Consider the following 23,203-nt stretch of genomic DNA (forward strand, 5'->3'; position numbering starts at 1 on the left):
TAAATTTGCATACACTCCCCAGTTTATTGTCAAGGGATGAATTTATAATGCAAGAAGCTTTGCAGCATAGGCAAATGTATCACTGTTTTGCCTACTTGCAAAATATTATTCCATCCATTCTTCAAACAGGCACAAACAGACCTCACTCTAATGCAAAATGTAAATTGAAATTCTATACAGGACCTGCCAAGGAATTAAATAGGTATTTTCAAATATCTCTGAAAAGTGTTTATGGAATATTTGAGTAACTGTTCTCTGATGAAAGTGCAGCTATTGAACATGCTTGAGCCTGGGACTTCGAAGCTACAGGCAGGCCTGAAGTTGTGCATCACCCCTTGCAGGAAAAATAATACTGATGGGCTTAGCCATGTGAATCCCTACAGGACAGGTCTGGTCCTGGTTGTGTTACTCTGGTTTCTATACGTGTAGCTTCTATCCCTCACTGAACCAATCAGAAACTTTTAGCAGATTTTAGCAAGACTGAATTTTCAGTATCTCATTAAGAGCCAGCCAATAAAGCACAAAATACTTTCAAAATAACAATAATTAAACTCCCTAAGAAGAGTGCTGATGAATCAAAACTGCACCTCCAGCAATCCTTATTATTAAACACACTATATTCAAGGAATTTTGCCTTTAGCAGCAGAAGCTATCTTTAACAAGGCATAATATACAATTCTAAAGACTTTCAGAACAGTCTAGGTTGTTGTCATGAGTTTGTACAATTCTTATAACATCAAAGAGAGTCCAGGTACCTAGAAGCAATGGCACTCCTCTTTTCCTCTGCTTTTGACTGATCAGGAGTAATCGATAAATTGAAAATACTGAACAAAAGGAATCTTTAGCAGAACTCGAATACAACTGAAAACATTGGCAAGGACCTCTCCCCATAGCTGGATCCCAAGAACCGCTATATGCACAAGCTTGTGTGAAGCTGGGGTAAGAAACTGCAAATTTATCTACTGCTTGCACATTTAAATAAAGCTATAAATGCTAAGAAATAGAATTGTCAATTCATGCATCTGCTTTTGAAGTGGAATTATTCTGTTTATTATTCCTGAGCCATCACACCTACAGACAGACTTACAATCTCTGAAAACCATGGACTAAATTAAGAAGAGCGAGCACCGGAGAGACTGAAAAGTAACTAACTAGTTTTTCCTTGCCTCAGGAGAAAACACACTCATGCACAAAGCAATTACTAAAGGATTATTAACCAGAAGCAACCACAGGCATTTGTATTTCCTGTCTCCTCTAAACTTTTGGTGAAAATCAAAGCTTTAAGTTTCAAACCAACCTAAATTATGAAACTAAATTACACTGAAGGAGTCATATCTAACAGCAGATTTATCACTAGATGAATACAATTTTACAGTGATTTCTGATAGTTCCATTCACTTGGATTACTTTGTTTCAAACGTGTATACTTGGTAAGAACTTGGAAACAACTGAACGTGAACACCAAGGCAAAGGCAAAACTGGTAAAGAAGGATACATGGGAAAAGATCAGGACTCTTTATTACGCTCACTGCTTATATTAATATTGAATATAATAGTAGCTCTCTTTTTTAGGAATTAAAGTAACTATATGAGTAGTTATTTTACAATTCCAAATTTCTTGGAAAGAGAAGGCTGCTAAAAATTTCTATAAATTACAGTATTGATATGGACAGACAAAGGGTTCTTACTTGAATACTACACATTATTTAACCAGATTACACAAAAAGTTATTTCATCAGATTTAAAAAACCAAAAAAACAAAAAAACCAAAAAAAACCCAAAAAAACAACCAGGGAAAAAAAAAACAAAAAAAAAACCATAAATTTTGAGTTTATAGAAGTATAACTACAAGCACAAGATATACATTTCTCACATTCTTAATGGAGCTCTTCAATCAACTGGGAAGTTGAGAGATTTATGTTCTTCTTCCCTCTGTATAGAAGTTCTGGATTTCATTGCCAAACTCCTGTTCGCTGTTGCTTATCACCAGCATGCTCAAAAAACATGAAGTCCTAAGAAGGAAACAAAAAGCAAAGTAAACAAATACTCTTTTAATATAGTTCCTAGTTCAGAGATCTGGTTGCTTTGCAAGATATTCAAAGCACCTTCCTCTCCGAAAGCTCAAATGACGAGAAGGTGGGAGTACCTCTCTCCATCCCCCCATCACCTGGGTCTCTCAGGATAGAACACACACAGAGAAAGAGGTGGTGAAAGAACAACAGGGAAACTTTAAATTACTGCTAACTGAAACTACGCTTCCGTTTACTCAGGATTCCTGCCGTGGCTTTGTTCGACCCGACTCAGTCCCTTAAATTTTACCTCAGGCTGGGGTCCATCCTAATGGTGACTGCCTTTGGTTTACACCCGGGGGCCCCTTTTCTGTGGCTGGAGCCCTGGGCTGCTCGCACTTGTGAACACTGTACTTCACACACATGGTAGCACATGAACACGCACAGCTAAGGAAAACCTGGTTTGTGCACAGGGCTGTGAGAGGCTGGTGAGAACCTCCCAAAGTCAAGGCGCTTCACATGCCACTTTCCTCTCTCCGCAGCCCGGTCAGCACAGAAGCAGTGCACTTTTTGAAATGCTAGCTGATGCTGAATTGCACAGGCAAATGGAAACACAAGTGTGTTGCACACTGTTTTCAAAGAGCAAAGTCGCTGCACTGCAGCATTTGACACGGCAGGGTGAGAGGGCAGCTGAAGAGTGCTGTATGAAGTCAGACATGCTTTGCCTCCACCGAAGTCCCTCTGATCAGAAACAACTCTTGTGAGAGCATTTAATCCTGTTCAGCTCATTGCTTCACAGACTTCCAAGAAGGGGAGTCAGGAGGAACCGGCTGCAGCATTCAGCTGTCCAGCTCACCAGCTCAGCAAGCTGCTCTGGCTTTGGACGAATCTCTTGACTATTGCTGATCTGCTTCTCCATCCCCGTAAACATGCTTTCCTCTGCTAATAAGTCTGTAAGGAGTCTTCCCTTTACAAGCTTTCTCAATCTCATCACACGTGAAGCTCTCCTTAAATACAGTTAGCACTTCATGTAGTCTACAGTAAGCTTATTATCTGAAATAATTCCTTATTGCCCTCCATGGTTAGCTTTACACACAGGTAATTCACAACAAGCTGTCACCCACTTCAAGGAGCTCAGAGTCAAATCCTTTACCAGCACAATTTGAACACGGAGATGAAAAAGTCAGTACATATTCAAGCATTAGTGACTATTACACTTACAATAAGGAAGCAAGCACCAATCATGACAGCTTTCATTTTTACATCAAGGTCCATTGGGAATGTGATTCCAAAGTTATCAGCATCTGTAAAGGCTTCTTTCACAAACCCAGTCCACTGCTTAGAAATCCTCCCAACAGTAGCAGTCTCATCCACAGACTTCACCTAGTTTAATATAAAATTTTAAAAAAAACAGCATCAAATCTGCCATTCATAACATTCCCAAATCCTTTTCAGGACAGATCATTTGAAAGCATCAGATTGTGTTATTTGAATTGACACAGTCATTGAATGCAAAGTCTGTCTTAAGTAACACATACATGAACTTAATTCTAAATCTGACTGTGGAGTTCAATGCTGTAATGGTGTTGGAAGGCAGCTACTGCACACACACACTCTGCTGGAAGTATTGTCTTATAGCCAAAAGAGTGAATTAGTTTCTCCTGCCATGTATCAGGAGCTGCTCAAGTGGAAACTAAACAAATCACATTCTTCTGTTCCAAAGCAGAAATTAGCCCTTTGTCAGCATCAGGTTTCATAAAGTTAGATCCAGTCTTCAGGTCCCAAAATTAAAATGATACAAAATATGCTTTAGCAACTATTTGCAATGTCATTTCAAATTTAATGCTAGGCTAGCGTATCTACTACTTAATGTGTATGAAAATAATGATGCAGTAATCACTATTATTTTTAAGTGATAGTTGTAACGATTTATTTTACAAATAAAAAACATCATTTGTAAGGTAAAATAGATTCAAATCTGTATTTTAGGTCTAAATTATCTTGATTTACTTGGTCAGTGAATGATTATTAACCGATTAAATGAGTGGTTGTAGGAAGCAATTTTAATTAATACTTGGTACAGCTGAGAATAATTTTTTGTTAGGGCCTAACATAATAGATCCAAAACAATTTTGCTGCTGAATATTTCAGTGAAGTGATTTATGTGCAACCATAGGGAATCAGCCATGCTGATCGCTGATGAGTGGCTTTAAGATGTCATTTCTGGAAGTTTATCTAGAGTAATCTAGATATCTGCAGAAATGAGTTGATTATACTAGCATTAAAAGATTACATACTAATTACTTAATATATACTACAGTTCAGTTGCCAGATAATAAGTAACAAACTACTGTCAAAACTATTATCTGAAAGAAGACACATATAAATACTTTTTAGCATTGCATACCTCAAAATTGACGTCCTCACAACAGCTGCAGACAACACATGGGCCAGTAATTTTCAGTATATCCATTCTTTTCGCATCTTGAATGGTAAACTTCGGCAGGCAGGCATGCCAGTTCTGGACAACGTAACCAACTGGTGTTCCTGGAGGCGCCTGAACTTCCAGCTTCACAGGAAAAAGAAAACCTCCAAGTGAATGCTCGTGCTTTGATATGCCTTTGGGACAAAACCCACACTAGCACACAAAGCAAACACATCTTATTTTTCCATAGCAATCTGGCTTTCCAATGCATGAAGCTGCATGGGGTTTTCCAGGAACTTTTTCAGAAAACTGTACACACACTGCTGACCTCATATGCAACTTTTGCCTTCACTGAAAACAGTACGATACTTCTAAGGCTGTGGAGCACACAAGCTATGCATCTACGGTATGAAAATCAAAGTCCAGTGAAAGAAAGGCTGTGAGCATCACGAAAGCATTCCATGAAGACATTACAGGATGCAGCTATAACAAATCCCACCGTAAGAGCTCCAAGTAGGCTCACCTTTGAGGTTTCAGAAGTTGCATCACCCCATAATTATTTTAATATTAAAAAAGCTCATCATCTCGTGTGTTGACTTTCACTATAGCTTTCACAGTAGTAAAGTGAAAACTCTAGCTGTTATTTTAAAAGAGCCATTGCCTAACTCTTATATTGCAAGCCCACCTCCAGCGCAGATTTTGGCACTAGCCACAGGTTCCCTGACATGCTGTTGAATCAAATTTTTCATTACTGTTATTAGAAGCGGCCAGAGTGCATCTAAGTGTTGCAGCACGCTTGCTACTTCCCAGACCAAGGACTCCATGCACAAATCCCACAGATATCTCTCTCTCCCCACAACTCAGAGGCAAAACCTGACTTCTTTCACCTCGCCTCCTGATTAAAGACAACCCCATCTAAAACCTGCACAGTTGGACCATGTCCCATGTGAAGGAGGATGGTGAGAGGGAGCAGCTCACCTCCTGTAAGCAGCAGGGAAAGCAGCACGAAGAACACCGGAGGGGTCTTTGCAGCGTTATCACCTCGTGGCCCAGGTTGTCTATAATCCGGAGGGTGAAGGGTCGTGATGGCCCACAGCAGTTCCTGGTACAGCAGTCAGTGTCCTCTGCTGCAAAGTATACCCTTTGCCCCAGCGTATTCTTGATTTCATATTTGTTGTTTGTTTCAAAGCCAGACAAAACTGAAAAGTAGGAAGAGAACTGTTAAAATTTCTGAGGTGCATCTGGTCAGAAAAGTCACCACACTAACTCTGAAGCTACCCTTTGGGAAGGCAGACCTTGCTCAAAGTGTGTCAGAGGCACCTACTGGCAAAGGGAAGCGGTGGGGAAGGACCCTCGAGCACAGCAGCCTGATGGAGAAGTTCATGGTTACTTCCCCGCTCTGAACATGGCAACGCGGAAAGAGCATGGAGATGTCCATCAGTCCCCTCCCACCAGACATGGACACCTACTGCCAGAGCAAGCACCACAATTATAAGCGACACAGCATGGAAGCTTCCCAGGAAAGGGCTGAAGGGATGAGAATTAAAGAAGCTTGTGAATTTGGGGGTGAAGCAAGAAAAGGGCTCTAGAGGGCACAAAAGCTTCCAGAATGAGAAGGCTGCAAAAAAAGCCTTGCAGCCAAGATTTACAGCAGCCCAAATAGAAAACAACAAGAGCCAGGGCAGAAATTCTGATTAATTTCTCTAACAAATGAAAGTACTTGTTGAAGCATTATGGAAAGAAAACGCAGCAGCATTAGGTGTCAGCTGAGACAGATGGTCCATTTCGTTTCTTCTATTTGAAAGACACTGATAACATGACTTTGATATTGTTAAAGTAAGCAGAATGAGGGGGGCAGAAGGAAAGCAGTTGAATTTGCTAAAACAGCAGGATTGCTTGGAAACAAGATCGGAGCCACATGCCAATCTATGGAATTAGATGAAGTAAGAGAGGACAGAAAAGAAGATCTTTAAGTAGGGAAGAGAGGCAAGTAAAAATCACGTGAATGAATAACATGGGAAATGTGTGACTTCAGCCACAACTAGCTACCAAGATCATCCAGTTGCATTGCTATGTATTTTTTTAATATATCAAACCTGCTTAAAATCCTCTGCCCTCCTATTTTCTCCCTGTTCTCCTCCACAACTTCTGCAGGAATTGAGACAGATAACAGAGGCAGGAAAGAGAAAGATGCGATCCATCTTAAATAAAGAGTGTCAAAGAAAGTCTAAATTGTACCGTTCTTGGGGCTATTAAAGATTTCTCTGCTATAAATACTTTGCACTTACTCTCAAGAAGTTCAATTTGCTGATGAATTAATATCTGGTCAATCTGTTCGCGGTTGAAAAATTAAACAGAATAAATAGTTAACAAGCTGTAACTAAGACAAATCTAGTTTTAAGAAGCACTCCTGTTTCATTTCAGAATGCAGATTTATGGATCAATACACTGTCCAGAGGCAGATCATCTACCAGTAAAGCTGTGGAAGTAGCTCACATACCCCCCTGTCCTGTCTCCTGTCAATTTACCAGAACAGTGTTTCAGAGCACAGGAGCAGATGGCAGAAGTTTTACCCAAGCTGGTCTGGTTACAAGCACACAGGGCTCATGTGCCCGTGCTCCTTTCAGGAGTCAGGCTAGCTCAGCTACAGAGCCTGACAGAGCCTCTGATACCACATTTCCCAGATGCCCACAACAGGAGTCCATACAGAAAAAAGCAGGAAACAAATTCTACAGCAGAACCTCAGCTATGGCTCAGCTCTAAGTGAAACTCCAGAAAAATCAGCCTCTCCTCACTGGTGCTTGTTTGTTGGGTTTTTTTGTGTTGTTTTTTTGAGCGATTTGCAAAACTGGCAGCCATGTGTCAGTGTTAAGCCTTGATATTTGCTCCCAGTGATGAGATGAACTGTACTTTTACAGTACAGGGACATCTTCTGTAATGTGGAAACAATTCTTATTTCACTATTAACATTCTCTACATTGTGAAGTCTGACTAACGCCTCTCCTAACAATGTTACAAAGAGGTGCAAAGAAAGCATCATGTAGAAAATTAACCACCTCTAATGTGCTACAATTGCCAATATTATACATATTTATTACATACACCTTGCCAAATCACATTTTGTGTCACCAACAGTAGCTTCAGAAATGGGAAGGGTGTATGATAGCCCTGTGCCCCCAGGCCTTTAGCATCTCACTTGGCAGGAGAGTACTCCATGAAGTGCTGCAGCCATAACAGGCACCTCCACACTCAAACGTGCATCAATCACATCATAAAAGGCTTCATTTAGTAGCCCAAAAGCAGCAAGCCATGCAGCTGATGCGTTTTTTAGCTTTTTCATGGCTACAGGCTGCTTCTTAGGTGAAACCTCTTCTCTGGAGAAGGAGAAAGGGTGCAGGTACCTGTGTGAGGTATTCCAGTCCAGGAGGGCAGTTGGGAAGAGGAGGAGGGACAGGCATCCAGATTGTCCTCTCACTCACGATAGGCTGGTTCTGGGTGGGTGGAAAAGCAAATCCCTCTGGGATTCTTACGTCCTGTACCTGGAAGCCATAGCTCCCTGCACCTGTGACGCCTGGTGTGGTAGGAGAGATACAGTTATGAAAATTAGATGCTCACAAAGATTTGTCCCATGGATCTTCAAAAGATAAATTCATTCACTACTTTGAACTACGAAGATCCTTACACCTACAATATATTTCAGTTATAGTATATACAACTTTTGTGAAGGAAGTTACACTGGATTGGGATGTTCTAATCCCTCCAGATGAAATCAAACAAAATAAATAAATGCATCATTCTTGAATACAGTAGTAATTTTATTCAAATAAAGACTGGCAATTCAAAAACCAGAAATAAACAAATTAAGGTTGTTTCTAAGTAGAGAAGACAGAATACCTTAAACTACATGGTAAGTATTGGCATTTAACAAGTTGCAAATTGAGCAAATAAGGAATTTTAAGACCAAGTTTTCCTGGAATTATACCTTCTACTTATGTGACAGGAAATGTCCTTTTAGCAAAGTTCATCTGCGTTTTTCAGACCAGATGAGTGTGATCTAAAAACTGCACTTTCCCACTTGGTTAGTGCATTCTGTTTCAAAACCCAGGAAATCCACAACTCCTCCATGCAGGAGGCGTGTAGCAAGGGAGGAAATAGCTCCACACTTGTGAATGCCAAGTAAGCCTTCTCCACTTAGCACTCAATAGGAAACAGAAGCTCTCATGGAGCACCTCAGGGTCTCAATGCTCAGCGCCCCACCAGATGGCACACACAGCACTGCCTCAGTGCTCAGAACCCCCCACGTCCCTGTACCCCGCCCCCACCGGCTGAGCACAGAGCCCTGCCTTGCTTGCAGCAACACGGCCTTTGCACCTGAAGCTGCTATTGAAAATTACAGAACAAGAAATCTATTTTCCTTCTCGTTTAATACTTTCCTGCTAGGCAACAGGCTTTCAATATGATACAGACAAATTTTATATTTTAGTGGGAAGCAAGCACAATGCAGGACCCACAAAAAGGGTTTTGTACAGCTGTACAAACAGTTTGAGATACTGACTTGCAGACCTCTCTTTATCCCAGATCAGTTCAGCACCAATGTTTCACGCTGCATTACAATGCATGGACTGTTAACACGTGAAAGCTCGCGCTGTGGCCATAAGCAGAACAGTACCTCAGGTGATGGGAACAGCTCTGGCTTAAAGCCCATGGGTGGGAGGATCACCCACCCCAGAGAAGGATCTACCCTCGTGGAATCACTCTTTATGTTTGAACACAGGCTTTGCACACAAACTATCTACTGCTGTTGTGTGTGACTTACACACATATGCAATTATTCAAAACAAAACATGCTCCCCAGACGCCCACCGCACAGGCAGCACATGCTCAGTCCCCACTGAAGCTAACTGTGCTTACAGACCCCAGGCTGCCCGGCCACACCATGCACAAACAAGCTTTGACTTATGAATGGCACAGTAACTTGGGCCAAACTTTTTGCGTTTTACCTATAACTTACACTTTAAGCCTGACTGTTAGATATTGCTCACTGTGATTTGGTTTTTCAGAAAGTTACCAGAACACGAGAAACTATTCAGGAGTGCTGCATTTTGAATGTGGAAGGGAAAATGAGACAGAAGAAAAGCAAGTGAGTAAAATCACATGCAAGTACAACAAGAGAGTAGGAAACAGGAACCGAATTCGTGAACCAGCAGAACTGCAAGAGGAAAACGATTCTTTTTACAGTTCTGGATAAATAAAGTGAAATACTGAAATCACAGAATCACAGAGTGGTCAGGGTTGGAAAGGACCTCTGGAGATCACCTAGTCCAACCCCCTCCTAGAGCACATTCACCTACAGCAGGTTGCACAGCATCATGTCCAGGCGGGTTTTGAATGTCTCCAGAGGATATGCCTCTCTGGGCAGCCTGCTCCAGTGCTCTGTCATCCTCAAGGTAACAAAGTTCTGCCTCAGATTCAGATGGAACTTCCTGGGTTTCAGTTTGTGCTCATTGCCCCTTGTCTTGTTGCTGGGCACTACAGAAAAGAGCCCAGCCCCATCCTCTTGACACTCTCCCTTAAAATATTAGTATGCATTAAGATCTCTCTCTCTTCTCCAGGCTAAACAGGCGCAGCTCTCTCAGCCCTTCCTCATAAGGGAGATGCTCCAGTCCCCTCATCATCCTCACAGCCTTCCACCGGACCCTCTCCAGTAGCTCCCTGTCTCCCCTGACCTGGGCAGCCCAGCACTGGGCGCAGCACTCCAGATGTGCCTCACCAGGGCAGAGCAGAGGGGGGATCACCTCCCTCCACCTGCTGGCCACGGCCCTCCCAGCGCACCCCAGGGTCCCACTGGCCACCTTGGCCACACGGGCACGCTGCTGGCCCATGGGCACCTTGCTGCCCACCAGCACTCCCAGGTCCTTCCCCGCAGAGCTGCCCCCCAGCAGGTCAGCCCCAGTGCTGGTGCGTGGGGCTGCTCCTCCCCAGGGGCAGGACCCTACACTTGCCTTTGCTGAACTTCACCAGGTTCCTCTCCGCCCAACCCTCTGGCCTGCCCAGGTCTGGCTGAATGGCAGCGCAGCCTCCCGGTGCACCAGCCACTCCTCCCAGTTCCGCACCACCCCCAGACTGGCTGAGGGTGCCCCTGCCCCTCCACCCAGGCCGCTGATGGATGAGCTGCACAGGGCTGGGCCCAGCACTGACCCTGGGGAACACCGTGAGCTACAGGCCTCCAGCTGGCCCCTGCGCCGCTGGTCACAGCCCTCTGAGCTCCGCCATCCCGCCCGTTCTCAGCCCACCTCGCTGCCCGCTCGCCTGACCCACACCGCCTGCGCTCACCTGGGAGGGTGTTACGGGAGACAGCGGCAAAAGTGTCAAAATAAGTTAAAAGATTTGCCCATCAGCAAGAAGCTGCCACACATTAATTGCTTTGCATCAGTAACACTGCCCTAACAAACTCCCCATGGCGACCACTGAGGAACACCCAACATTTTTAATGTTGCTCAGCACACACTAACGTGTAACACCAAGAAGGAAAGTGGATGACTTTTCAGCAAAACAGAAATTAGCAGAAACTCTACAGAATTAACAGCAGAAAAGTACATCAGAGATGGTCACCCTTGTGAAACCTACTGTTCCCATGCTTATTTCCTAATGGTATAGCAGACCTGTAGCCAAGCAACCTACCTTGGTAAGTCCCAGGTGCGTGCTGAGGGTGGCCATAGGGGACTTGATATCCTGGCACATAGTTAGCACTTGAAAATCCAGGTGCTGGTGAAGGTTTATGTGCTGGAAAAATGGAAGAAACGCTCTGAAGTATGGCTCGTTTCCTCCTGCCTTAGGGTGAAAGTTCCCCAACATTGCCTCCTTTTTCAGAGCAGACACATAGCAAAATTAAGCAGCTGTTTTCTGTACAGCAAAAACTGTATAATAAGTTCACATTTATGCACAATATGTATATTAAACACCAGTATAATGTAAACGAGTCCTGATTTTTAAAGTGCAGAAAAAATGCAGGTATTGCACATGATGTCATGAAGACATCACAGAATCATTTAGCTCAGAAGGGACTTCTTGAGATCACCTAGTCCAACGCCTGCTCAGCCAGCATCAGTTTGCTCCCTGTCTGGACCAGAAGTGCCTTTGTTCGTCTCTATTTAGGAGGCTTTAATTCAAAGGATTGCCACGGAACTGACAGGCTGCCCTTCTGTACAGAACAGACTGGTAAAGCGCCATTCTCCACTACATAAAACATTTTCCCCAAATTTCTTCAAGTTAGGACTATACTGACATTTCACTAACAGACTCAGAGGGTTATATATTTTAAAACATTTACTAAGTCCCGTTTGTAAGCAGAAATAAGCTGAATTTTGATTTTTTTTAATTTTTTTATTTAACTTAAAAAATCAAGATCTGAAAATGTAAGCTATGTATTTTGCAAATGATTCAATTTTTAAACGTAAATAATTTCAAACAGCCATACATATTTCATAAAAATAGAAGGTAAACTAATAGCTAAGTTCATATACCTTGAATACCTCAGAAGGACCCACATTATCTTTGATATTAACAAAAGATGACATTTTTTTTATATTTTACTCACCTTGCATTGCTGTGGATCTGCTTAGAGTTGTTCTGCAAAACAACATTTTTTTATTTCATGGGGTTTTTAATACATAATTTCACAGAAGAGTTATTCAGCGTTCTTTATTTATTATTGTTAAATGATACTTGCCCGTCTAAACCTTATGGGAAAGGTGAATTACAAATACAAGCTACAATAACTGTAAATACCTCAGTTTCCTTCTGACTATGTCTCCACCACAATGCAAGTCTGAATTATGTATGCCTGTGTTCATGCTTTGAGTGTTCTGAAATCATCCTCACTCTGAAGAAAGCATCAGGAGGTGCAGTTATTTCATTGCAGTGCAAGACTCCATTACACAGCCATTCAGAAACATCACGCAATTCATATGAACAAATTACTGCAGTAATTTCAGAGCAACTGGTTTAGCCTATTAACATCGACTACAAAACCTGCTTGGGTAAATCCTGGAGTAGCCGTGATGCTATGCTACCACCTATTCTGTTCTTTATGCTATTCCACTTATGAAATTGGAGTACTAAATATCATATATCCAATTTTTGTCTCCATACAATAATAAAGGGTGGGCTTGCACAGGTGTGTGGGCTTCCACAGAAGAATACCATGAGTGAAAGGGCAAACTGCTTGTCTTTTTCTGTCTACTCTTTCAGGGTTCCCAAAAGGAGTTAAAAAAAAAAGCAGAAAGAACATTTACTGATGCCATTATCAACCTTCAGAGATACTCCTTTCAGTCTCTGGGGTAACGAGGGAAGCAAGACAATGGCGGCAACTTCTATTAAAGACAGGTCCAAAACAGCCAGGAGATCCATAAGTTGAAGTATAAAATAGAACGGTTATAGGTATTCCTGTTTCTAGGATCAAAAGCTTCAAAGTAAACATCCTTTAAAAAGAATGCAGTTCAAGTTAAACTAGTCATATATTTTGTCTGTTGTGGTTCTTCCAACTAGTTCAGCTTAATGAAGATGGTCGTTCAAAGCTGGAAACAAAACTGAAACTACTGAAAGCAGCTCCTCCCTGTTTTTCACTTCATGAGTAAAAGCAGATATGACAGAAGGATGTTTAATAGTTTTAGAATGACCAACTTTACATTCAAAACCCCCATCCTGTTTTGTGTACTTTAGTTGTATCCTGGTCCTCATATGAATATGGGTTAAAAAAAAAAAAAGTAAGAGGCAATAATTTAAAATTGTATACCTAATTTAAAAATCTGGAAGAACACATTCAAACTACATAACTTAAACCTTGTTCTCGCAGTTGATCATACAGAGTGACAAGTTTAATATATGACGTATTAAAAAACATTGGTAAAACTACCAGCTTGTAGGAATAGCACAAATTAAAGATGAATAAAAAACTTGTTATTTAAAGTAGCAAAAGATCAGTTTATCATGTGAGATGTTCCAGCTACCTGAACTTCAGTGAAATACTGAGAATTACAACTGAACTTTTGGTAAAGGGAGAGTAGAGACAGAATCATATGATTTATTTAAAAGAAAGTATTTATAGTAGCCCAGAATCTTTCTTTCTCCCTATGATCACACATATATGCCACTGTGCAATGCAGGATTTAGAAAACGTTTATATGCTTTAGAGCTAGAAAAGCAACAAGGATTTTAAAAAGTTCAACTCCCATTTCATCAGACATAATGCTAAAGAGAACAGTTAAGATAATTTATTTTATTAAAATTATCTTTTCTTCCATTCCTTTTTATCTAGCCTCCTTCTACCACCTCTGCTTCAGTCACCAAGATTAACATGTGTCAGTCACGCCCTGCTTTTCATCTGAATAATTTATAAAGAGTGTGAAATAAAAATCTGAAAAATCTGACAGGAATGAGGAACAAAACCTCATTTCTGTCAACCTTTATATTGTGCAATATATTGTTCAGTTACATGTGCAGAAACCTCAGTCCAGAAACAGTAGTAAGGGGAAAACCAGACACTTAAGAAATGTGTTGGTTCCAGCTGCCTGGGTTACACAAAGCAATGATTTGAAGCCTATATTTTCATTTCCGTTTAATAAAATGAGGCTTTGCATGAGGATCCTTTACATTTTATTACATTACTTGCAATATTTGCTGATCAAACATTCCCCCCAACCTCCCAGCAGAGTGCTGAAGGGCAAGGGGAGGGTGGAGACCAGGCTCCAGTTCCCAACACCTCACCCCCCACGGGGGCTATTTCGGCTTAGGGCTATATGAAGGGAGCCTGTGCTGGGAAAATCCATCGAGTTTGCCCTTTCCTGACAGATTCCCATAGTAACTCATAGCTCTGGGTCCACTGTCCCAAAGGGAGTACAGGTGAGATACAAATATTCTCTCTTCTCTGGAAAAGGGGCCGTATCTGGGTTCAGCTTTACACAAGTGAAAGCAGAATCGATTTTGCTGACAGAAAAGAAGCACCAGGGGAACTGGGAATGCTTCATGCAAAGCAGCTGTCTGGTAATGAATAACCCTTGTGAAATACAGTGTCCGGAGGGTCTGAGGTCCCCCCACTGTGCCTGTGCTCCTGGAGTGGGAAGGGTGGGCACTGCCAGCCGCCCCGCCTGAAACACACAACTTGAACCCCGCAGCACAGCTCCCAGCTTCAACCACTGCAACAGAGAGGAAACGAAAGGCAATAGAAGTTCCCCTGCCCTCCACACAGTCCGTCCTTCAGCTACCAAGTTCAGCTGCGGGTTAGCAAGCTGTCAGAAGACCTCCACACCCCATCTGCTGTACCGCTCATGAGAGAAAGGAACTCATATCAAGACATCTCGTTCTTCATACCCTGTCCCTATATGTTGTACTATCTAGAACCCAGACTCCCTCCTCATCCGCAGGAGTTCCCAGACTTCTTCCCTTTGCTCTCAGAAGCAGCAGTCAGTTGCTGCAGTAGCCTAAACCCTCTCACCCAGCACCAGCACACCCAACCGGTTCCTTGTTTCTTCCTCACTTTCTTGAATCGTTATTCGAACGGGTAACATGGAAACAACCCTCAGAGGCATCCAGGTGCCCATGGAAGCAATCCTCAGGGGCATCCAGGTGCCCAGGCACAATGTTTCCCCCCCCCAGGAGTTTTGAGCCCAGGCACTTAAGGACAGCCAAAAACTTTTGGGAAGGAAACTGAGGAAATACTGGTTCCAAAGAAAGTCAGAACAAAACTGTTGAACAGCAGGGAAATAACATCCCTAGATTGTTCTATTTTAAGGAATGGCAGAATGTTTTTTTTCAGACACTTTCTCATTTTCAGAATTGCATTACACAGCTACATCTCCCTTACCCTGATGTGTGTCAGTAAATACACTGCAACTGCTTTAGAGATGCCTTCATTCAGTTAACCAGAGCTTCTGCTTTTTATCAGAAAACCAGTGTGCTTGCACAACAATCAGTTTCATTTCTCAACAAGCTCACGAAAATACTGCCAAGAGCATGTTAATGTAAGCCTCGAAGCACAAACATCACGCTTGGTGCCATTTAAATACCAAGCCAGGCCCTTTCCAAGAAAGCTCATGATTCAAAAAACAGACCCAGAAAGCCAAACAGCTGTGAGGCACGCATTAGTTCACCCTAACTAGCTTTGCAGCACTTCTTTTCACCATCACATTATACTAAACTATTCAGCCACTGGATTTTAACCTCAACTGCTGGAGAAACCGCATACTGCAAAATAATCTAGTTGATCTGATTAAACAGGTTATTTTCTGCTAACATGAAGGAATGAAACGAGCTAGAAGTTGACCTAAAATTATTTTGTTCTGATGCACAGAGGTGGCCCCCTCCCCTGACACCTGGCAGTCCCCACCAGGCAACACTGGGGTACCAGCCCCACCGAGCCCCAGCAGGGCTCCCCCAGACAGCCTCGGCAGCAAGGTTTCCGTACACCTGTCTTTGCAAGCGAGTTACTTTGCTAAAGAGCGGCATCTTCTACCTCAACGTGCAATCCCCAACAGGAAAACGTGATTAAGAAAAAATCATCAGGATCCTTTTCACAGCCCTTCTCATCATTAAGCATCCCTGCGCTGAAAAAAAACCCGGCTCCCTGAAAGGACCGCCTGGAAGCAATCATACACGGTAAAGGCATTTCTATTCACAGCAAAAATATACCCGTTCAGAGGGACGAGCAGCCGCTCCACGGCGTCCCGCAGCGACCGCCGCTCCGCTCCGCAGCGCCCGGCGCAGCCCCGGGGCCCCGCCCGGTGTCCGGGGGGCGGCGGGGCCGGGCGGGGCCGGGCGGGGCGGGCGGGCGGCCGGGCTTCCCCCACCGCCCAGGGGCGGGCCCGGCCGCTCGGGGCTCGGGCAACCGCTTTCCTCTGCCGTGGGAATGGAACACAAGGTCAAACGTTTGCTTAAAATGAAGCGGTGCCGTTATTCCTGGAAGGCGCTCACGTCGCTCTCGGTGTAACTTCTACAGCTGGAGTAAGTCGGGTGTGCTTTCGTGAAGGAGGCACTTCAGATTTGCCCGCCTAACCGTGGCCTTTATGTGTATATCACATGATTATTCACAGTAAAATACAATTCTAAAAAAAATTATCTTCGGTTTCCTATAGTCGTTACCCCATCACCTTCCCCTGCCTGAACAAGTTCCCACCGTAACCCAAATGCTGAGCAAAGACAGACAGTTTCTGTGAAACAGCTATCAGTGGAAGGAAAAAGCAAAAAAAAAAAAAAAAACCGGAACCCCAGCCCCCTTTGATTAATGCTTACCCTGATGCCCTGTTTCTGCAAAGTTTCCTGAAAATACAGGTGATCTGAGGGAGTGTTTACCTTGGGTTCATTACTACAGTGATACTTCACAGTATGATGCTACCTAGAGAAGTACAGGCAGCACAGTGCATTCATGTGGCTTGAGGAAACACTTTTTCAGTCTGAAAAGGTCCAAAGTTTCTAAAAGTTTCCCAAAACTTTTCAAGTTTTTTTGCGTTTCAGAAACATTTGCCTCTGGATAGCTCCCCCAAACATGAGCCTTAGAAAAAAGGACAGTTCCATGATGCAGAATCCAGACATAGATGATGGTGAGAACGAGGATAAGGAATAGTGACACCTATTAATTTGTTTACTCTTTCAATAACAAGTTTATCCATACAAGGTGAAGAATCCCAAAAGGACAGAGAGTACCTCAAGTTCAAACCTGGCTGTATACAAATGCATTTTGTCTGTGATCCCAATTTTACTACACTTTCCTGTTTTTCCATGCAGGCGCTGGGCAGCCACTCACTGTGCTTAATCCATTAGCTGACGTCCTTTAGTGCTGAAGAACAGAGAAGCCCAAAAGGAGAGTCTCAGGAGAGCTGCTGAAGGTCTTTCATGTAAAAGTAGCTGGAGTTTTGGACCTGGATGATCACTCTAAAAGAAAGGCTCATCAGGATTTCTGGTAAATAAGGTTTACCATAAAATTATTTAAAAACAAACAAACAAAAAAGACATACTGTTACATCTCAAAGTGCCCCAATTTGTTGGTGGATTTGCTGCTGAATCCTATGAGATTAAGACAGGGAAGTGTTAATTCCTCACTTTCAGCACACCCTTTTAAGAAAGAAGCTACTTTCTTACATTCCAAATATTTTCAGGTTAAAGCTGATCAAAGGATGCAGCTAACATCAGTGTTATAAGTACTGTTATATTATGTATAACATATATATATTTGTTTTATATATAAACAACAGAAATATATATGATATAATGTTATCAGTACATAGGCCATTGTGTGAGCCAGCACAGGCAGGGCACAGGAACAACCACAAAACCATGGACGAAATGCAAAGAGTAAATATATTTTCATTACCTTGCCAGCCAGGGGATCCCTGAAGCAGCACCCAGGCAGAGGCACAGAAACAGGGATGTGGGCACCACGGAGCTCGGTCCATGCTAGAAGATCACCGAACCTGCTGGGTTTGCCTGTGTATCAGGGATTCACGCAGGCGTAGTGTACCACTGTGCTTTGATCTTTCCCACAGCAGGGCAGGAATCTCAAGCATGTTCTATAGGGTGCCTCTAAGTCTATCACAGGCCTATATTATCTAAACACAGATGTTCTACTTGTCAAACACACAAAACTAAACAATTAGTATGATATATGTGCTTTTGTACACCCCAGCTGCAAGTCACTTGAGGATGTTTACAATCCTCCTCACCAATCTTCCATTATTTTCCCACAGCCATGAATATATTAATCTGAATTGCCTGATTTTGCAAGGGTCATTGTAGATTTACACAATGCATTTTAATGATAAAACATTAATTGTAAAATGTTCCAGGACTACAGAGAAATTGGTAAAATATATTGCAGAAGATTGGCTTGTGGAAACATTTCTTTAAATGTTACTGTTCAGATTCACATGGAAGTTGTATTGTCTACAAACATGTAGTCTATATTTTCACTGTAATGGATTGTTGTTTATATATTAATGATTTCTTAATCTTTAGATTGTATAAAAACAATTACATTCTGTATTTTTTTTATAACACATTACACTGAATAACAGAGCACTTTCTTGGGTTTTAAACCTAAACAACAAATTTTCCTGCTAGTTTCTTCAATGTTTTTGGTTTCCAGATCATTCAATAAACATGATAAATGAAACTAAAAAAAAAAAAATTACGGTCTTTTAAACTTCTGTTCATATTGTTGAAAGTCCTATCTTTCATTCTTCAGAAGCCTTTGGACTATTACATGTACAACGTGTACAGGTGTAGATAAAAGCTAGTGAGATGCAATATGCAAGTCTTATTTTCAGGATAGAATTATAAAACAAAGCAAAGAACAGTTCTGTCAAAGGGTCTAAATAATGGATCTATGATAGCAAAATGCACTTTTGATATTTCCATCTCTAGTCTGCTGCTCTCCTTTTCTTTCATTATCCATTCCTACTCCACAAGGCTTAGGAGTACTTCCAGACAAGTACTAGTTACCTATGAAGAAGATAATCCTGTTCGATAGATGACTGGAAACAAAAATGCGTGATGCTTTCACAAGAAGGGAAAAAGATAGTCTGCTGCTTCTGTGTTAGGGACTAGCTAGCTAATTCTTAAAATCAAATGATCACAGTGGCAAGGGGGCTGCAATAAGTAGATTCGTTCTGAAATGTATCTCAGATGGCATCAAATATAAGCCCCTTGCCCAGGCAGCACAGCAAACACAGGCACCTCTTTGCCAGATTCCATGGCTTTCAGTACCTTTGCAGCAAGGTAGTAACTGCAGCTCAGCTTCAGTCACGTGTTATGTACCATGAAGTAACAGATGAAGAATTCAATGCTCAGAGGTTATAAAGCCTAAATTAGAGTCTTACAGAAAGAAAGTCAGCACCGGTTCTGACAGCTTGTCCAGGAATACCAGGGGCACAGGGAACACAGGGAACTCCTGATGGATAACCCTGAGCAACAAAATTACCTTGTCCTCAGGAAAGAACAGTTCGGAATATCAAATATTAACTTTACACTACTCCAAGATAGGATGCCAGAAAACAGTATGAAAACCTGTCCCACCTATCATCTCTTGCAACCTACAAAATTAACAGCCCAGTTTTCACAGCCTTTAGTCTGACCAAGATCGCACTCGGCTACACTCAGGGCTGAAAATTTGACAAATTGCTCCCTGACTATGGGGTTTTGAACTTCCATAGAAATACCTGAGAGGAGGCTCAGCATGAACTAAACAGTCAAATTGCTGAGGGGTTTGATGATCTGCACAAATTAGTGTTGTATCACATGAAATCATCCAAACCGCATCGCTGACCGAGCCTCGTGGTGTTCTGCCTGCACCGCAAAGCCTCCCTTGCTAGCCTCAGGAAGCTGGCTCACCGTGCTGACCCTAGCTGTTTGAAAACCTGGATACATCTGGAAAAGTTGTAATAACTTTTCTGGATTGCCTTAAAGTCAACTTTGTATGAAAATTCAACAAAGAGTGGTACCGAGGCAGCCTGCAGCCTCCCCTTGGTGGCAGCCAGCCAGTGCTCCCAGCTCTGCCTCCCCGAGTCGAGCCCCACATTTCAGCGGGTGCCAGGCAGGAGCAGTGCCCGGCCGGGCTTCAGCTCATTCCTGGAGCAAAGCCAAGCCCACAGAAGAATGGCATTACAATGCTGTTGATACCAAAGTCCACGCAGTTTACAGATCCAAGTGTTTAATATCCACTCAACCCCACCCCACCCCCCCAAAAAAACCCCAACAACAAAACAACAAAAAAACCCCAAACCCTCTATCAAAATGTATTACTCTGTTTCAATGGAAAAAAAAACCAACCAAAACTGATAATTTCACTTTCAGGGCCTTTGTTTCCTCTGGCAGAGCGGAAGAACAGAAAGGACATTGTGTATCTGAAGGTAAAACACACAACATTTCTAAAGATTAATTACTTTTCTCCTTATGATATTTACCATTTCCATCTCAAAACTTAGAATATAATGTTTATTCCTTTTTTAAAATTGATTTTAATTTTTTTATTATTATTATTTTTAGCCACAGAATACCTGATTACATACAGGTGATAACTACAAGCTGTATGTCCACCTTGAAAGGGAAATAAATCATATCTGAAACAATTTTATCTTGCTTATCGGGGAAAAAATACATTCATGTGGGCTTCATAGTTACAGGAACAAGAACAAATGAATACTGAATTGTTCAGAAAACAAAGCACTTGAGCCACTTGGCTCATGTCCTGGTTAACAGTGTTGGTGAACTAACCACCTTCTGCATCCTTTTCTATACATTTATGTATGTTGTGGTTTGACCTCAGCCAGCAACTAATCCCCACCCAGCTACTCGCTCACTCCCCCACGGTGGGATGGGGGAGAGAATCAGGAGAGTAGAAGTGGGAAAAATCATGGATCGAGATAAAGCCAGTTTAATTGGTAAAGTAAAAGTCACGCACCCAAGCAAAGCAAACCAAGGAATTCATTCACTGCTTCCCATGGGCAGGCAGGTGTTCAGCCATCGCCAGGGAAGCAGGGCTCCATCACACAAAATGGTTACTCATGAAGACAAATGTCATCACTTTGAATGTCCCCTCCTTCCTTCTTCCCCCAGCTTTATATGCTGAGCGTGCCACTCCATGGTACGGAATATCCCTCTGGCTAGTTCAGGTCAGCTGTCCTGGCTCTGCTCCCTCCTGGCTTCTTGTGCACCTCCTCACTGGCAGAGCATGAGAAACTTGAAAAGTCCTTCATTTAGAGTAAGCATTACTTAACAACTAAAACATCAGCATGTTATCAACATTATTTTAATACTAAATCCAAATCAGAGCTCTGTAATAGATACTGAGAAAAAAATTAACTCCATCACAGCCAAAACCAGGACAATGTAGTCCATACTGGAGTCTCTGCAAAATAAGCTCTACATAATCTAAACCAGAGAAATCTGATAACGTTAATTTGTGAATGCATGAATCCCAAGCCTTGGAATTAAACTTGAACCCTTAATAAATAAAAGAGAAATTAGTAAGTGTGGGTCATTTTGTAGCTTTACATACCCTGTAGCCTTTCTTGTCTAACTCCCAAAATAAGGTGTCTATTTCAATATTCAATTTTCCATAAACAAAAAAACCTGTTATTCTAGCCCTGCACTGAATTTCATCTAGACACCAGATATGATCAGGATTTGGGGATTTTATTTTGCTGTTACCTCAGGTATATAAGAATCTAATCTAAAGCTGACTAGCATTTTTCCACATACCTGCATTGAGTCCATTAAGAGGATTAATATCAGACACCAAAAAATGGGTTTTAAATATTTTTTAAGAAATAGGTATAGAATTATTTTGACATAGTTGGGAAATTAGAAATACATGGTGGCAATTTCATACTGCCTTTTCTTGTTAACAGGAATGTAACATAGTTATACTTAGCTCAGTTCAGTCTTACACACAGAAATTTAGATATTATTGCCCAACTATGACTTTTTGACATAGGGAATAATGTTGTTTTTTAGATGAGAATATCTTCATCTTATCAAAGAGAAGAGAGATAGCAGCATATCTTTTCCTCTTCCTTTCAGGCATTTATCAGTAAGAAAAATCTATTCACCTGTGGTGGCAGAAAAAAGGAAACCATGATTCACACAATGCAAAGTAAATTCTCAGTCTTTGCCATATCAAATAATGCTCCACTTCTTTTCTTACCCAGCTAGGATCGCTGGTGTTATGACTGGCAGCCAGTGTTATTCTGTTAGATAAGTGGGTTGAAATGCTCAGTACCTTTTTATTTTCTCCAGTGAGCAGATTTAATCAATGCCACAAGGGAACCCCTTAAACATTGTTGGACTGCTTCAAAAGAAGCGAGAAAGGGACCATGCTTCTAGCGATTTATTCTTTTAGGTTTAAGCATGTTTACCTGAAAAGAAACATTATTTGTAGATTCTTGAGTCCATTCTCTAATTATGTTGTTTAAAGTCTGCATATTGAGATTACTTTCTACCACACTGGCTTCTGATGCCCCTGACTCTGGCACCTCATCTGTGCCAGATGGGATCCTATGGTACCCAACACCAGAAATGGGACCAGTTCTTCCACCAGCTTCTGACACAGAGGCCTCCAGTAACCTGATTTGCTGGATGGCATCCTGATGGCCAAAGCAGCTTTCATCTTTCTTTCTAACATCACCTGAGCAGCTCCTTTTCCCTTAGTGCTCAGGCAGCACAGCCTGTGTGATGGAACATGGGAAGAAATTCACTCATGGCCTTTATGCAGCTCAAACTGTGCACAACTGCGCTTAACCTCAAGAAGGGCAATATTTGCATGCCACAGGAGATAACAGTGATTACCAGCAGGTTGGTCTTTTGTGCCTGTGGACATAATCCCACAGAAGACACAAACTCACTTTTTCAGTGTTTGTGATCTGGAAAGCAAAACCCAGAACAGCAAGCAGCCCTCGCAGCCTTAGTAGATGCAGAGAAAGATTAGCTGTGAGTAGTTGTGGTTGTCTTCAATACAGAAAGGACAGAGGATGTGAGGTCTGAGGCACAAAATTGAGGGTGCTGCCAGGAAACAAGTGAACAGAAAAGAAGGGAGGGGGGAGGGGGAAGGGGGAGGGGAGGAGGGGGAATAGGGATAAAGATGATACCCCCTTCCTCATGGCAGGCCAGGAAATGTTCCTGAGCTGCACTGGCAGCAGCAACACATAGGGGGTACACTGGTTTTTTTCTGCTGCTTCCCATCCCTCACTTGTGCACAGCCCTGACAGGCTGGTGTCACTCAAAC

The 23,203-nt window shown here is 42.3% G+C and overlaps 1 protein-coding gene and 1 long non-coding RNA gene across 2 annotated transcripts; one reads left to right on the forward strand and one right to left on the reverse strand.

The window, feature by feature from the left end:
- Window positions 1-1,492: 1,492 nt before the first annotated feature.
- On the reverse strand, window positions 1,493-17,216 carry LOC101910759 (phospholipid scramblase 2). The gene is made up of 9 exons (XM_027787252.2): window positions 17,131-17,216; window positions 12,032-12,063; window positions 11,116-11,217; window positions 7,836-8,005; window positions 6,723-6,765; window positions 5,413-5,633; window positions 4,417-4,578; window positions 3,231-3,392; window positions 1,493-2,012 (listed from the first exon to the last, which is right to left on the reverse strand). The coding sequence occupies exons 1-9, from the start codon at window positions 17,205-17,207 to the stop codon at window positions 1,953-1,955; spliced, it is 1,029 nt and encodes a 342-aa protein (XP_027643053.2). The 5' UTR covers window positions 17,208-17,216; the 3' UTR covers window positions 1,493-1,952.
- Window positions 16,234-17,929, forward strand: LOC129785379 (uncharacterized). Its single transcript, XR_008749405.1, has 3 exons — window positions 16,234-16,431; window positions 17,212-17,386; window positions 17,806-17,929. It is a non-coding gene; the product is annotated as an uncharacterized LOC129785379 (long non-coding RNA).
- The last annotated feature ends 5,274 nt before the right edge of the window (window positions 17,930-23,203 follow it).

Source organism: Falco peregrinus, chromosome 12 (assembly GCF_023634155.1).
Source record: "Falco peregrinus isolate bFalPer1 chromosome 12, bFalPer1.pri, whole genome shotgun sequence".
NCBI lineage: Eukaryota > Metazoa > Chordata > Aves > Falconiformes > Falconidae > Falco > Falco peregrinus.

Coding starts and splice junctions, on each gene's coding strand:
- LOC101910759 (XM_027787252.2), bottom strand. CDS start 17,207: ATGGAAAAACAGGAAAGTGTAGTAAAATTGGGATCACAGACAAAATGC. Junction 4,579..5,412: donor TTCCCTGCTGCTTACAGGAG/GTGAGCTGCTCC, acceptor TTTCCTGTGAAG/CTGGAAGTTCAGGCGCCTCC. Junction 2,013..3,230: donor TTGGTGCTTGCTTCCTTATT/GTAAGTGTAATA, acceptor TTTCCTTCTTAG/GACTTCATGTTTTTTGAGCA.